This window comes from Carlito syrichta, unplaced genomic scaffold (assembly GCF_000164805.1).
Source record: "Carlito syrichta isolate Samal-C Ts95f unplaced genomic scaffold, Tarsius_syrichta-2.0.1 Scaffold288891, whole genome shotgun sequence".
NCBI classification, from domain to species: Eukaryota; Metazoa; Chordata; class Mammalia; order Primates; family Tarsiidae; genus Carlito; species Carlito syrichta.
Genome location: NW_007232987.1, coordinates 232,318 through 249,933, shown reverse-complemented (window position 1 = coordinate 249,933; position 17,616 = coordinate 232,318). Strand labels below are relative to the sequence as shown.

General features: G+C 38.0%; 1 protein-coding gene across 2 annotated transcripts in view; it reads left to right on the top strand.

The window, feature by feature from the left end:
* The window catches only part of IFT80 (intraflagellar transport 80), a 168,376-nt gene that overhangs the window by 47,015 nt on the left and 103,745 nt on the right, over positions 1–17,616 (top strand). For both annotated transcript variants that reach the window (XM_008053944.2, XM_008053943.2), the window contains exons 4-6: positions 1,727–1,836; positions 5,677–5,766; positions 7,580–7,717. In XM_008053944.2, coding sequence (XP_008052135.1) covers positions 1,727–1,836; positions 5,677–5,766; positions 7,580–7,717 — 338 coding nt within the window. The remainder of the gene's footprint in view (positions 1–1,726; positions 1,837–5,676; positions 5,767–7,579; positions 7,718–17,616) is intronic.

Genomic DNA, 17,616 nt, shown 5'->3' with positions numbered 1-17,616 from the left:
CTAGTAAGGTTGAACATTTCTTCATGTGTCTGTTGGCTGCTCGGATGTCTTCCTTTGTGAAATGTCTGTTCATATCTTTTGCCCCCTAGACAGTTTTTAAAAGCTTGACTTTGTAAATATAAATGGGTTAATATTTAATAGATTAATTGTATAACTTTGATTCATTTGCCTAGTGAATAGGAAGCTGGACCAGGCAAGTGGTTTCAATAAATACAATAGTCATTTAAAAAAAACTTTTGGCTCATATAAAGTATAGGCTTCCAGAAGATACTAGGTAATTTAGAAAGTAATCAAATTAAGAAATACTGTCCTTAAATGTATTTGAATTTAAAAATACCATCTCTAAATTTCTATCGGAAATTGAAAACAGGATCAAGTTTAATGTGGTTTATAGTGTGGTAGGTAAATCAAACTTGTACTTTTCCCCTGGAAATAGAGTGAACTTTATCCTTGTTATAAGATATTTGAGCCTTTCTTAGCCAAACTTTAGAGCTAAAGCCAAACCTATTAAATAGCAAAACTTTCCCTAATCTGATATTTAATTTGCTATTTATGAATTCACAGGTGGGGAGGGACAGATCATTTTGGGATGGGGAGATTTCTACCAATGACTTAAGCAGCAGGTGAGGGGAAGTTCTTTTGTCTGTTGTGGCATCAGATATGAGAATTAATCTATAAGGTGAGTATGCCATGTGTATTTCAATATGGAAAATTTAAGTTACTGTATACATTGAGTCACTGGTGACTGTTGATGGAAAATGATAAATAAACCATGCATTTTCCGATAACTCTTTTTATCTTAAAAAAATGAAATATAGGCTGGGCGCAGTGGCTCAGCCTGTAATCCCAGCACTTTGGGAGGCCAAGGCGAGAGGATTGCCTAAGTCCGGGAGTTCGAGACCAGCCTAGGCAACTTGGCGAGATCTTGTCTCTACAATAAATCAAAAAATAAGCTGGGTGTGGTAGCACGCGCCTATAGTTTCAGATTCTTGGAAGGCTGAGGTGGAAGAATCACCTGAGACCAGTAGGTCGAGGCTGCAGTGGCTGTGAGCATGCCACTGCACTTTAGCTTGGTCAACAGAGTGAGACTCTAACTCAAAAAAAAAAAGAAGTATATTTCCTTTATGTATTTCAGTAGCACACTATCTGAGATTTCTTTTTTTTTTTTTTTGAGTCAGAATCTCACTCTGTCACCCAGGCTAGAGTGCAGTGGCATGCTCACGGCCACTGCATCCTTGACCTGCTAGACTCAGGCAATCTTTCTGCCTCAGCCTTCCAAGTAGCTGAAACTACAGGTGCGAGCCACTACACCTGGCTAATTTTTTGGTTTATTATAGCAACAGGGTCTCACCAAGTTGCCCAGGCTGGTATCAAACCCTTGGTCTCAGGGAATCCTCTTACCTCAGCCTCCCAAGGTGCTGGGATTACAGGCTTGAGTCACTGCACCCGGCAATCTGAGATATTTTAAACTCCATATTTGTCTCAGCAAGATCCTAATTAGTTAAAAATGTAGTATGTCAGTTGCTCACAGTTGATTTTCTAAGGTCTGTATTAACCCAGTCTGTATTTCAGTATCAGGCTGTATTCCAGGTTGAAAGGTCCACTGAATAAAGAGGAAACAAAATGACACCCAAAATTGCTTTGTTGATCCTCTTAACAATCTCTGTTTTTATAAGGCATAATGATCAAAGTTTACCAGTCTTTTTTTTCCTCTTTCTTTTTATAGGAACACCAGTGTATTCGGTAGCATGGGGCCCTGATTCAGAAGAAGTTCTTTACACAGCAGGCAAGCAGCTGATCATTAAACCTCTTCAACCAAATGCTAAAGTTTTACAGGTACTTCTCATCATTTGCAAGTTGTTATTAGGATCTGCCTGACTGCTCAACTAAAGTGCACTTGCTTAGGAGTCTTTTTCTTCTTGGTGGTATTTTTTTACAATCTGAAGTTTTGTTTGTTTTTAGTGTGGTTTTATCAGCCTTTATTACAGAATGGGGAATATCTATTTATGTTTCCAGCAACGTTTATTTTCCCCTTATTCCAACTCACATGAATCAGTAAACCATTAAGATGTTTTGAGTTAGTAAATTGTCACATGATTTGGCACAACCACACGTCTTTATATTTAACAGAGTCGGCATGTATAGATTTGAGACAAAACAGAACTACATTATAAAACTTTAAGAGCTTGCTTAGACCTTTTTAAAATCTTCATCATCATCATCGTCATTATCATTATTATCTTCTCAAACACTTGAACTCTCTCTCTAAGAGCCTAGCATTCTTTTAGTATTTTTAGAGAGAAGAAGGAGTCAAAATAATCTTAGAACAAATTGTGTGACTATAACTTTACTAACTTATATAGAGAACATATGTTTTAAGAATTTATCTTAATAAATGTTGAGTTCACATTTTTTTTTGTGTTATTTGGAAAAGAAGAAGAGTTAATTAGGAGCTGAATATTGAAGGTAGGGAGGAAAGTTTGTTCTAAGCCCAAGGACGAGGAAAAATGATTGTTCAGAAATGTGAGAGAAAGGGGCAGAGAACCACACAAAAGCAAGAAAAACAATGGTGGCAGTTGAGACAGGTGAGAGTGGGACTAATGAATGGAAGATCTTTAAGCCTGTGACCAGGATTGTGTTATCTGAGTCCAGTGTTAAAAGACAGAATGATTTTTTTTTTTACATTTTGATAATGACACAGTATGATTTGGATAATAACACAGGCTTTGGAGTTAATCATCTGGGCTCAAATCTTTACTACTTGCCTATATGGGACCTTAGGCAAGTTATGAAATATCTTTGAACTCTTCTTCCTTTCTGAACAGCACAAAAGAAAACATGAGCTCAGCTTTTATCCTTAGGATGAATTCTTGGCTGGGTGTGATGGCTCACACCTGTAATCCCTCTACTTTAGGAATCCAAGGTGGAAGGATTACTTGAGCCTAGGAGTTTGAGATCAGCCTGGGCAACATAGCAAGACCTCATCCTTATAAAAAATATTAGCTGGCATGGTGGTGCACTCCTGTAATACTAGCTACTCGGGAGGCTGAGGAGGGAGGATCACTTGGGCCTAGGAGGCTGTAGTGAGCCATGATCATGCCTCTGCACTCCAGCCTGGGTGACAGAGACTTTGACTGAAAAAAAAAAAAAAAAGATAAATTCTTAAGACATATCTCTTAGTTATTGACATTATTATCTACTTAACAGGATTGTTGTGAGGATTAAATGAGTTAATTTGCCAGATACGGTGGCTCATGCCTGTAATCCCAGCACTTTGGGAGGCGAAAGTGAGAGGATTGCCTGAGCCCAGTGGTTTGAGACAAGCCAGGGCAACTTGGCAAAACCTCGTCTCTACAATAAATAAAAAAATTAACTGGATGTGGTGGCACATACCTGTAGTTCCAGCTACTTGGAAAGCTGAGGTGGAGGGATTGCTTGACCCTAGCAGGCTAAGGCTGCTGTTGGCCATGAGCATGCCACTGCACTCCAGCCTGGGTGACAGAGTGAGACTCTGACTCCAAAAAAAAAAAGTTAAATTGCAAAGTGCATAGACAATACCTGGCATATAGTAAGTACTCAATATAGAGTACTTGTTATTATCGATGCCATTAAGCTGTTATGAGTTATTGTACCACCTCTACCATTTAGTCAACCAGAAGGCCAGAATGACTAGGTCTTGGGTAAGGGGTTTATTGGTCAGGATCAATGGGCTACAGCAGGTATGAAAGTATTTTTTAACAGTTGAGGTGAAGTGATTTCAGGTAGTAAGGAGATAGACATGACTTTGAGTTTCCGTATTAGTAATTTCTATATAGATCATGCCATGTAGATTTCATATAGTCAGCATGCCTTTACAGTTTCACATTGTACAGAATACTCTGCTAACAACTGTGGGAACAAAGAATAGAAGATACAAATCCTTGCCCTTATGCAACTAAGGTAAAGAATTTGGGTAAGGGAAAGAAGCTGGGAAAGAGGACTGGTTCTGACTACCTTTAGTCAGAGTCCTTTCATGCCATTTACTTGTACTCTGAAAACCTGCTATGAATTTATACAACAAAAACAGGCAGGTTTATCTTTCAGCATATACCTTTTGTTTGTAGTTATGTGAATTTGTTTAGATACCTATATGCAAATAAAACTCAGGAAGCTGCTTATATCACCATTGGTCAACTAAAATATGGTTTAGTGGTTCAGTAGAACCTTTGGGCCAGGAGGTAGTGGAGAAAAGGAAACATACCCATTGCCAAAATACAGCTAGTGTGAAATAGAACTTAAAATATAATTAGTAACTTAGTGCGATTTTTTTTGGGAAACTAAAGCAGCTGCAGTCTCCTTGAGCATAAACATATATTCAAATTTAGATTGTCCATAAAAAGAATGCTTAATTAATTCTTGCTTATGGAATGCAGTTCAGAAGTATATGCCTCATTTCCTTTAAGACCTTCTAGACACCCAGAACTTGATTTTATAGTGAGAACATTTTTGTGTTTTTTCTTTTTTGAGTCGGAGTCTCACTCTGTCACCCAGGCTGGAGTGCAGTGGCACGCTCATGGCCACTGCAACCTCGATCTGCTGGGCTCAGGCTATTCTTCCACCTCAGCCTTCCAAGTAGCTAGAACCACAGGCATACGCCACAGCACCCATCTGATTTTTTAATTTATTGTGGAGATGAAGTCTCATCATGTTGCTCAGTCTGGTCTTGGACCCCTGAGCTCAGGCAATCCTCTCGCCTCCACCTCCCAAAGTGCTGGGATTATAGGCATGAGCCACTGCGCCTGGCCCATTTTTGTGTATTTATTCATTTGGTAAAAATGAGGTACATACCTACTATTTACTAGACACTATGTTAGATATGAGATATTCAAAGTGAAACAACATAGTTTCTGCCTTCAGGGAGCTTGTCATTAGAAAGAATTTTACAAAATGCCTAATAAATCAAAAAAGAGTTGAAAATTATGTATGTATGATATGTAATGTGTAAATATCTGTAATATATAAGTTGATATCCTGAATTATAGTATAAAGAAAATGTTCATATATATATATATATATATATTCTGTATATATAGAATATATACTTATCTATGAAAAACATCTTTTGGTTACATTATAAATGCAATAGTCGTTCAATTGTGAACCAGACACATGAAGGTAAAAGTGAAACCTAGGGGAATATGCAGAAGAGAGTGAAATGAAGAGGGTAATAAAGAAGTTGTTTCTGCAGTAGAAGTTTAAAAAAAAAGAAAAGAAAACTTAGTAAGCAAGCATGAAGGGAGTTTCAGTAATGGGACCTTCTATATGGAGGAAACAGCAAGATTTGGATTCAGCTGACATTTTGGGAGTATATAACATATTCATTCAGTGTTATCACACAAATGTCAAACTCAAAATAGTTTAGCAGCAAGTGATTTTCCATCTGGAATCCAGGCAACTGAGGAAATTCATAAGCCTGTAAGCTGTATGGTGGATATCATGGTGCTAGGTGCTTTCATTAGTGTAGATTAGAAATGAAACAAACAAATGAGGTATTATACACTGGCTATGAAAGAAAGATAGGAAGCCCTGAGGAGGTGACATGGGAATCATTAGAAAAAGGCAAAGTATATTTTCTTATAGAAAACATTTTAGTGCTTTTAAAGTTATAATTAGTATTTTATTTATTTTTTCTTATAGTGGAAAGCTCACGATGGCATTATTTTAAAAGTAGATTGGAACTCAGTCAATGATCTTATTTTATCTGCTGGTGAAGACTGTAAATATAAGGTAGGTGATGTTTAGATTTATCTCTGGTAGAAAGAATCAAATTTAGGTACAAAGTATTTAGCATATAAGAATATTCTTTTTTTTAGGCCAGGCATGGTGACTCATGCCTGTAATCCCAGCACATTGGGAGGCTGAGGTGGGAGGATTGCTTGAGCCCAGGAGTTCGAAACCAGTCTGTGCAACATAGTGAGACCTTGGCTTTACAAAAAATCAGTAAAAAATTAGCCAGGCCTGGTGGCATGCGCCTGTAGTCCCAACTACTCTGAACGCTGATACAGTAAGATTGCCTGAGCTCAAGAGGTTGAGATTGCAGTGAGCCTTGATTATGCCCTGCACTCTAGTCTGGGTGATACAGTGAGGATGTCAACGCATTAAAAAAAAAAGAATATTCTTTTAGATTTTTACTTTAGCTATGTCTTTTAACTCTAATAATGTAGCAATTTATTTTATAATTTTAAGAGGTTTTAAAATTAGACTTCTTAAACACTGTTTCATTGATCTATAGAATTTGACTTAATAAGTGACAACATTAGTATGGCTCCTAGTTTTACTGTGATTCAGTTTAAATCAGTTCATGGCTGGGCATGGTGGCTCAAGTCTGTAATTCCAGCACTTTGGGAGGCTGAAGCGAGAGGATTGCCTGAGACTAGGGGTTTGAGACCAACCTGGGCAACTTGGTGAGACCTCGTCTCTACAATAAATCAAAAAATTAGCTGGGCGTGGTGGCGTGTGCCTGTAGTTCCAGCTACTTGGAAGGCTGAGGCAGAAGGATCACCTGAGCCCAGCAGGTCGAGGCTGTGGTAGCTGTGAGCATGCCATTGCACTCCAGTCTGGATCACAGAATGAGACTCCAACTCAAAAAAAAAAAAAATCAGTTCATATAAGTTTTTAAAAAGTCAGTTGTACTGGTTTCTTAAACATTGATCAGTTTGAGACCAAAATAATTTGTGGAGAAGAATAAGCTTTAATGTAACTAGAGTTAGAGGAAATTTTTTTTCTTTTTTTTGAGTTGGAGTCTCATTCTGTTGCCCAGGCTGGAGTGCAGTGATACACTTATGGTCTCTTGCAGCCTCGACCTCCTGGGCCCAGGCGAGCCTTCCACCTTAGCCCTCTAAGTAGCTGGAACTACAGGTGTGTGCTATTATGTCCGGCTAATTTTTTGATTTATTGTAGAGATGAGGTCTCGCCAAATTTCCCAGGCTGGTCTCAAACCCCTGGGCTCGGGCAGTCCTCTCACCTCAGCCTCCCAAAGTGCTAGGATTACAGGGTTGAGCCACCACACCCGGCCTAATTTTTAAAAACATTTTATTATAGAGATGAGGTCTCACCATGTTGCCCAGGCTGGTCTTGAAATCCTGGGCTCAGACAGTCCTTTCACCTTCACCTCTCAAAGTGCTTAGATTACAGGCCTGAGTCATAGCACCCAGCCAAGTTAGAGGAAATTTAATTGAAATAAATACTTTTAGAGTAAGTTGATAGGGCACTTATGGGATAATAAAATTTAAGCAAAGAACTAAACATTTTAAAATTTACTATTAAATTTTAACAGACTTAAAATGAATATGTTTTATGTTTAATACAATAAAAGATTTAGTAAAATCTGAAAGTTATGACAGTGTTATAAAATAGCTTCTTTTTGAAATATTTATGTTTCAGGGAATACAACTTTTTTCCTCTTTTTGTGATGATAAAGACATGTAATTGCTAATATTATAAGGTGATTTCTAAATTTTTTATTTGCTACCTTATTGAGGACAAACTTGTTTGTAATAATGTGATTGTCATAAAAGATTTTTAAAAATTGCTTTTGTAGGTGTGGGATAGTTATGGTCACCTGATGTACAATTCACAACTTCATGAGCATCCTATTACCTCAGTTGCCTGGGCTCCAGATGGAGAACTATTTGCTGTTGGATCGTTTCATACTTTACGCTTATGTGATAAAACTGGGGTAAGTTATGGTGGTGAGCAATCACAGATGTACTGTCATAAATGTGGTAACACAACAACACACATGGTTCTCAATCTTTGAAAAACATTTTCAGTGAATTCATTTGACAGACTCTTTCTGATTTGTCTTCTTAATATGCTTGTTCAATCAATTTCAGATTTATGGAATCAAACAGGTTTTAATTTGAAGAATGGGCATGCTCTCTACTATTTGTCTTACTGGAAATACTCACTTTGAGCATGATTGTGAAGAATGGTAAAGTTTTCTGCCCATTCAATATGGAGACCTCAGTTTTAAACATTTTTTCTGTTAATATGTTTCATACAAAATTTTGGTTGCATATTTTTGTAAGGAATTATAGTACATTTTAATTTTATTATTATTATTATTTAAGTCAGGATCTCACTCTGTCTTCCAGACTTGAGTGCAGTGGCATGATCATGGCTCACTGTAGCCTTGACCTCCTGGGCTCAGGCAATCTCTCCGCCTCAGCCTCACGAGTAACTGGGACTATGACCACATGCCACCATGCCTTTCTAATTTTTTTGATTTTTTTGTAGAGACGAGTTCTCACTATGTTGCCCAGGCTAGTCTCGAACTCCTGGGCTCAAGTGATCCTCCTGCCTCGGCGTCCCGAAGGATTGGAATTACAGGGTAAGCTACCATGTCTGGAAAGTAGTACATTTTTTAAAGGGTCATTTTTAAAACCAGTGGATGTATTTTTCTTTGTCAGGAATTCATAATTCATAAATGTGAGGATTTTTCCACACAAGAGAATGTGCCCTCCCTTCACACAAACTCTGTTTAGAACCTGGAGAAATAGCCAACTTCTACTGTATTTGAAGAATGACTTGTTCATTGAAGTGCCCCAAAAGCAGCAGTATTAGGTAGCAAAAAGAGTGTGAGTGAGGCTATTTTATAATATTACTGACCATGAGGAAATCACATAATTGTTCTGTGACTTCTTCTCCTTAAATGAAAGTAAGGCAGTTAACTTAGAATTTTTAGAGCTTTATAAATGATCTATTTCATTTTCTGGTGAGTTGTTTTTTGTTATATAAGGTGTGAAGTCCTCTGCTTTGCTTTAGAAGCCATAATATCCATTCAGTCTGTTCACTTCCCACTAAGTGTGCTGAGATCAGATTGAACCTTTCCTACCCTTTACTATCGTTTGCACTCATCTTCTCTTTTCTTTTTTTTCTTTTTTTCTTTTTTTTTGAGTTGGAGTCTCACTCTGTCGCCCAGGCTGGAGTGCAGTAGTATGCTCACGGCCACCACAGGCTCAGGTGATCCTTCCGCCTCAGCCTTCCAAGTAACTGGAACTATAGCCACCACTCCTGGCTAATTTTTTAATTTATTATAGAGATGAAGTCTTACCAGCGGTCCTTCCATCTCAGCCTTCCAAGTAGCCGGAATTACAGATGTGGACTACCATGCCTGGATAATTTTTTTATTTATTGTAGAGTTGAGGTCTCACCATGTTGCCCAAGCTGGTCTCAAACCCATGGGCTCAGGTAGTCCTCTCACCTCAGCCTCCCGAAATGCTGGGATTACGGGCTTGAACCACCATGCCTGGCTCATCTTCTCTTTTCATGGAATACTCTCACCTCTGTCTTATGTATAATGAGTTCCACTTTAATAAGGTCCATCTCAGGTTTGACTTCCTTTCATCATGCCTTCCATAGGCAAACTAAAATTTGTCTATTTTTCTAACTTCTCACCTAGATCTGTCTTTTTTGAGCTATAACATCAGGATGTTAGATCAGATCGTCTCACTACTTAAGGACCTTTTACCTCTGATTTTCCCCATCTGTGATTCCAAGTCTGTGGAATATGCAGTCTCATTTTCACAATGTATTATGTATCTTATATTGTCCATTTTGTCTTCATGTGTGTTATTTTTGACTCCCTAGTTTATAAGATCCCACAGCTTAATGGTTCTCTATTATTCAGGCAACACAGTAGATACCCAGTAATTTATTAGCAAGTCAATTTAAACAAAATTTTAATTTGCCATTTTGATTTAAACATTTTAAAATTTAAAAACTTGAGAATTGAATTGATCTGAGTGACTGAATTAAAGATTTACCTCATTAAGCACCAAGTCTTTTTTTTTTAGAATGTTAACAATTCTGGAAATGTAAACTGAATATACTGAATATATTATAATAATTTTTTAGAGACTTGAGACTAACATCTTAATATGTATTATTTTATTCAATAGACATTAAATATATACTATTCTCAGAAAGTGTTCTAGAAACTGGGGAGTGTAAATATGAAACTGTAATATTTTCACTCCACTCAAGTTGTTGACAGTCTAGTGGAGAAGTGGACTAGAAAACTTATAGTACAGTGTGATAAGTGCTACGCAGGAGGTTTGTTTCCTGCCAGCACTGTGAAGGTGTGACACGGCCTAACCAGCTTCCGGGACATAGATTAGAGAACAGAGGCTTGATGAATTAGTAGTTCTCCAAGGAGACAAGATTGAGGGAAGAGAATTGCAGGCAAAAGAAACCTCTTGTGCATCCAAGTGTAAAAGGGCATGGTGCTTTTTGTGCAATGTCTGTAAGATTTTGCATGGGGTATTACCAGGAGGTAGTGCAGAAAAGAAATTCTCAGACCAAGTCTGTGTTTATTTTGGAAAGGAATCTAGATTTCAATTTCTTAAAATCTAATTATTTTCTGTGAAGCCTCCTCAGGAGTTGCTGTGGGTGATGTTGTGCCGGGCTCCCAAAGACCCCAAAAGGGAAGGCACTGTGTTCAAGAGGCTGAACAAATGACCTGGAGACAATGGATAAGACATGGGCTTTATTTGGGAACTTACTGAGAAGATGGTCCAGGAGCAGCTGTCTGGATAAAAAAAACCACTTTTGATTGTAAAAGGCACACAGGTTATATAGCATTTTACATAGGGCAGAGTACAGAGTTAAGGATGAAAAGGAAAAGGTTTCTAGTGTGTAGGTGTGGTATGAAAATGTTCTTATACATATGTCATATGTACTCTGTGAAGTTCCTCTAGGGGTGAGATTTTTAGTATTACAATGAACTAAAAGGTAACCAAAAGTTGTGGGCATTGATCTAGGCATGCCCAATCTGGTCTGAACCAGCATAGGTTCAGACTGCTTCTAGGAAGGTTACATGAAAACATTCACTATGCAGAGCTGCAAGATGTGGTCAGCAGGCGTGGAGAATACTTTGCCTGTGGCCTCTATGACTTGCATGCCCAGGCCAGAGCTTGAAGGGGAAGGGAACATCCTGGGCTGGCCACTCAGAGGACCTCTCCCAGACTCCAGCCTCCTGCTTGGGGCCATAACCAGGGTGTGCTTATGTTGTCCCTGAGTATGTGTCACCTACAGGTAGAAAAGAGGTGAGAGGGTTGAGAAGCTCCACATTGATCAGTTTTACTATTTGAGCACCCAGTGTAAGATTTCCTTTGAATAGCTGAAACAGTGAAGTTGGAAATCCAGTATGTTAATCAGTAGAGAGCCTTAGATGGTGCCTATTAACATATTAGTATTCAAATATTGGAAATATTTCTTTGATGTAAAAGAAATAGTGATATGGAAAGGAGCTAGAACAAACAAAGACAAAGAGTTATCATTTATTAGAAAAATTAAACTTTGGATGCAAAATTTGGAGTTTTTCTTGGGGCAATGGTAAATCACTGATCCATTTTTAGATAGTGACCTTATTAGATCTGACATTTTTGGGGAAGCATATTCTAAGGTCAGCATGGAGGATAGATTAGAGAAGAGGCAGGCTGAAGGCAGAATGGCTAACTAGGAGGTTTTTGCAGTAGTACAAGAAAATGACAATGTTGACCTGAAAAATAGGGAGCAGTAGCAGAGATGGAAAGAAATGGATTCAACAGTTTAAATCTTTACTCTGTAAGTGGAAAGAGTTAAGAATAACTGTTACCTGGGATTCCAGGTGCTTTACTGTCTAAGTGTTGACCTGAGCTTAATGCTGTTTTAATCATAAATTGCTCTGGCTTTGTGTGCTGTAATTTTGTTAGATACTGTGTTAAATCATTAAAATAGTAAATCAAATTACCTAAATTTCAGCATTCATAAGCATCACAACTGGATATTGCTAAAATATACATTCTTGGGCCCTATTTGCAATATGAAGAATCAAAATCTCAGGAGATGGGGCCCAGGAAGTTGTATTTTAAAGAAGTTTCTAGTTATCTTTTCGTAGGTAGTCCTCAGATCACACTTGAAGGAATACTTAATAAAACATGTGAGGCTGGGTGCAGTGGCTCACACCTGTAATCCCAACACTTTGGGAGACTGAGGCAGGAGGATTGTTTGTGCCCAGGGGCTTGCAACCAGTCTGGGCAACAGAAAGAGACCTCGTCTCTACAAATATTAAAAAATTAACCGGGTGTGTTAACATGCACCTGCTACTCAGCTACTCAGGAGGCTGAGGAGGGAGGACTACTTGAGACCAGGACTTCTAGGCTGCAGTGAACCATGATTGTGTGACTGTACTCCAGTCTGGGTGATAGAATGAGACCCCTACTCAATAACAACAGCAACAACAACAACAACAATAATAATAATGATGATGAAACATGTGAGATGTTTGATATTTCTTCTGAGTTCCAAAAGGGGCAATGCTTACTCTACTATGAAAAAAATACTTTAATTTTAAAACTGAAAAATTATAAACTATAATGAAGGTAATAACAAAAGAGAACAGTCTAATTGAAAAGATCAAGCTTTTTAAAAATCTCATGTGATTTATTCTTAGCATCTGCTTCATTTGAAATTACTTTTGAGACATTTCTGCCATTTTGCTGCAGGGAGAATATTTATAGTAAACAATTAATGTGTGTGATAACATTGTCTCTTAATTTCTAGACTGATTCAGAATAGCTAGTTGTAAATACTATATGAGCACTTACTTTTTTCATTGAGTTATCAATAGATTTTTTTTCATTTTCTGCCTTGTATATATCCACACAAAACAGTTGGAATTCATTTATGCAATTTTTAAAAATTTTTGCAAGGTTTTAATTAATCCTATAATATCTTCTTCAAACACCTATCATTTCATTTAAACTTTATGAATTACTTGATTAGACTAGGTTGTGTGTGTGTGTGTCCGTTCAAACTTTTCTGGAGGATAGTTTGACATTATAAATAAGCTAAAAAAATACACATGTACCTTAACTCAGCAATTCCAGTTTTAGGAATTTATCCTAAGGAAAAATAGGATAAAGAATGCTCAGTGTAGCATTATTTATCATTTAACAAGTGAAAAGCAATCTAAATCCTCAACAGTAGGGCATTATTTAACTTAATTATAGAATATACTTATTATAACGAATTATTATATAATTATTAAAAATGGTACTGTACTTTTATAAGGCCATGAAAATATTTTAAGGTATATGGCAGAAGAAAAAAGTAGGTAAAATTTTATGTATATTGTGATCTTATTTGTGTCTGTATATATGAATAGAAGACCATGGAAAATTATTATTATTTTTTTTGAGTTGGAGTCTCACTCTGTTGCCCAGACTGGAGTGCAGTGGCCGCTCCCAGCCACCACAGCCTCGACCTACTGGGCTCCGGTGATCCTTTCGCCTCAGCCTTCCAGGTAGCTGGAACTACAGGCATGCGCTACCAAGCCTGGCTAATTTTTGATTTATTGTAGAGATAGGTCTCGCCAAGTTGCCCAGGCGGGTCTCGAACCCACAGGCTCAGGCAATCCACTCACCTCAGCCTGGAAAATTATTTTTAAGGTGACATAGAACACATCCTTACTGGGGAATAAAATTCCTTTCATTAATATATAAATGCTACAAACATTTTGAGTTAAAAACAAATTATATAAGTTCTTTCTACCTATCTTTTAAAAAATGCCATGCAGATTGCTTTGGTGAAGTTTACTTTCTTGTTAAGACAGATACTGAATAATTAACTACACACTCAGTTATTTAATTACAGATGTAATAAATTTTACAAAGAGGTACAGGCTACTCCTAGTAATGAGAACTAACCTATCTGGAGGGTCAAGGCAGGTTAGTGTGATGGAAGGTAAAAAGGGCAATACTTATTGAAGCTCTTCACCTTTTCTGCTTACCAACTAAATAGACATGGTAACTGCTGGTGATGACTTAGAGTAAGTTGACCCAACTTACAATAAGTGATGCCAGTTTAGGCCCAAATTCAAGTCAACTGGTGCCAGCAGCTTTTCTTACATAATTGTTTCTCTCTTGTTGCTAAATCTTGAAAAGACTTGCTAAATCTTCTCTTAAAAAGTAAATACATGTTCTCTTGAATTAGGAAATGTCACCCCTCATTTCTTTTTGTTTCTTTCATAATCTGTAACTTAAAGTATATAATTGATATACCTATAAATATACCTATAAATAAAGTAATAATTGATTGAGGGCCAGATTTTGTATTAAAGATTATAAGAATTTAATCTTCAGGGAGGTTCTATATGACCTAGCGTTTTCCACAATTGTATCCAGTTTCTATTTAGTGTTTGAGAGCTCTTCATAAATGTGTAGTTGAGTACAATGTTTCTTTTCCTTTTTTTTTTTTTTTTTTGAGTTGGAGTCTCACTCTGTGGCCCAGACTGGAGGGCAGTGGCATGCTCCTAGCCAATGCAGCCTCAACCTGCTGGGCTCTGGCGATCCTTCCACCTCAGCCTTCCAAGTAGCCGGAACTACAGGCATGCGCTACCATGCCCGGCTAATTTTTTTTTTTTATTGTTGAGACTAGGGCTCACCAAGTTGCACGAGCGGGTCTCGAACCCATGGGCTCAGGCAATCCTCTAGCCTCAGCCTCCCAAAGAGCTGGGATTACAGGCTGAGCCACCGAGCCCAGCCACAATGTTTCTTAATCAACATTTTATTTAAAATTCGTATCTAAGCTTCCTTGACAGAACTTGGATAGTAATTTATACTATTTGCTTAAAATAATGACATTGGTGTAAATTTTCAGGTTATCTGTGAAAGTATTAAGCTTAGAAAAATGTGATTTTTGCAAGCATTTCATTTTAATTTTTTAAAGAAATATTTCCAGTAGGGAGGGAAAACTTGAATACTTGGAGGCTGTTAATAATAAATTAGGTTTTGGTTTTGGTTTTTATTTGGGGTTTTTTTGAGTTGGAGTCTCATTCTGTTGCCCAGGCTAGAGTGCAGTGCCACGCTCTCAGCCACCCCAGCATCGACCAGTTGGGCTGGGGATCCAGAGCTAAAAAATTAGGTTTAATGTGTAACAATGGAGTTAGAGTTTCCGCCTAAGAAAAATAAAAATTTCTGCTTTTTCAAATATTTTTGTCATCAGTCTAGTTATACAATTGCATATCAAGAAAGGCATTCATTCTAGTAACTGACCTCTAGGGGAAAAAATGCATTAAAAACAAAATCTAACCAGGCACAGTGGCTTAAGCCTGTAATCCCAGAATTTTGGGAGGCTGAAGCGAGTGAATTGCCTGAGCTTGTGGGTTCGAGACCAGCCTGGGCAATATGGTGAGACCTCATCTCTACAATAATTCTAAAATTAGTCAGTTGTGATAGCTACTTGGAAAGCTGAGACAAAAGGATCACTGGAACCCAGAAGGTCAACGCTGGGGTGGCCGTGAGTATGCCACTGCTCTCTAGCCTGGGCGACAGAGTAAGGCAACAACTCAAAAATAAAAAAAGAATCCTTTTCCCCAGCTTCCTTCCCTCCATAACTTTTACCCACCTTTCGTATTGAGCGAGGTTTGGGTGTTGCCTCTTTGTTGTCATTCATGTAGGCTAGGAGTAGTAGACAGGGCTCCACACCACAGTCTTCCCGTCATTCACTGAGAGAGGCCACTGCGTCATTACTGCAGAATTAGAGTATGGCCTACTTCAGTCCTCTGCAGCACCATGGGGGAAGCAGGGGGATGTCACCACTGAATTCTGAGTTGACAGATTGTTCTGTTCTTTTTTTCTTCAGATGTTGTCTCACTATCTTTTGGTCTTTATTGTTTTTGTTGAGAAGTCAGTGATTATTTGTGGCATTTATCTCTGGTTCCTTTGCAGTTTTTATCTTTGGTTTCCTGCAGTTTGGCAGTATATGATTTTCTTTATATTTGTCTTATTTGGAGTTCTCTATGTTTCTTGAAAATGTAAATTTATGATTTCACGAACCTTGGGAAACTTTTGGCCATTATTTTTTCAATAATTTTTATATCTCAGTGTCTAATTCCTCCCCTTCTGGCAGTTCAATGACAAAATTTTTAAGCCTTTTTATATTGTAAGTCAATAAGGCCCTATTTCTATTTCTTTAATCTTTTTTCCTCAGTTTTTTCCAACTGGATAATATTTATTGATCTTTCAGTTTATTAATTCTTTCTTTCATTGAACATTGCTAATCATCTCATAGGCCTATTCAGTGAATTTTAATTTCAAATATTAAATTTTTAAATTCTAGAATTTTTATTTGGTTATTTTTTCATAGTTTCTCTATTGAGATTTTCTCTGTTGTCATATGTTCAGGAACATATTTTTCTGTAAAACCTCCAGTAAGCTCTATATATAATAGCTACTTTAAAATTATTCTCTGCTGGGCCAGGTACTATGGCTCATGCCTATAATCCCAGCACTTTGTGAGGCAGAGGCGAGAGGATTGCCTAAGCCCAAGGGTTTGAGACCAGCCTGGGCAACTTGGCAAGACCTCCTTTCTACAATAAATCAAAAAATTAGCTGGGCGTGGTGGCATACACCTGTAGGTCCAGCTACTTGGAAAGCTCTGAAGGATTGCCTGAGCTCACCAGGTTGAGTCTGCGGTGCCCATGAACGTGCCACTGCACTGCAGCCTGGGTGACAGAGTGAGACTCTGACTCAAAAAGTTAAAAAATAATAGATAAATAAATAATAAAAATATTGTCTGCTGCACTCCAGTCTGGGCAACTGAGTGAGACTCCAACTCAAAAAAAAAAAAAAAAATTGTCTGCTAATTCTAAAATCTCATCATTGATTACCTTTTCCCTTGTGCTATTTTTGTATGACTAGTAGTTTTATTCTGAGCATCGTGAATAAAGCATAGGAGAGACTCTGGATTCTGTTGTATTTCTCTAAAGAGTACTGATTTTTTTATGTGTCTGTTAACAGAGAATTAACTTATTTGAACTCACACTGTCTCCTGTGTCAGGAGTCAGACATAGGACTCCTATGGGATGAGCAGAAGATGAGATCTCTATGTCTTTATTTCCAGGATCTACTCCTCAGTTTCCAGTTGTGTGGTCATCCAGAACTTTGTTCTCATGATCTTTTTACCAGTAAACTGTAGGCTTCTATCTGCGGTTCAGCTATTGTGCTTGGCACCAAATAGGATCTCTTTGGTAAAAGATTGCTTAAAAAATAGAAATTCTTTCAATACCTTCTGTTTTTATTTTAAAGATGTGGGGTACAATTCAGGATTAGGTATATAAGTGGTCATCATACAGGTAAAGTTTGGGCCTCCCATTAGTCCCCACTTCGCCTGGTTTTAGATCAGATATGCTTATTGATATTATGTGCCCCCCACCCCTGGCAGTTTCCCACTACTACCAATCCCTTTCTTTTTTCTTTTTTTCTTTTTTGAGTTGAAGTCTCACTCTGTTACTGAAGTGCAGTGGTACACTCCCGGCCACTGCAGGCTCGACCTGCTGGGCTCTGGCGAGCCTTCTGCCTCAGCCTTCAACCGATCCTTCTACTTCAACCTTCCAAGTAGCCAGAACTATAGGTGCGCATCACCACGCCTGGCTAATTTTTTTGATTTTTTGTAGAGACAAGGTCTCGCCAAGTTGTCTGGGTGGGTCTCGAACCTGTGGGCTCAGGCAGTACACTCACCTCAGCCTCCCAAAGTGCTGGGATTACAGGCTGAGCCACCGAGCCCGGCCAACCAATCCCTTTTTTTTTTTTT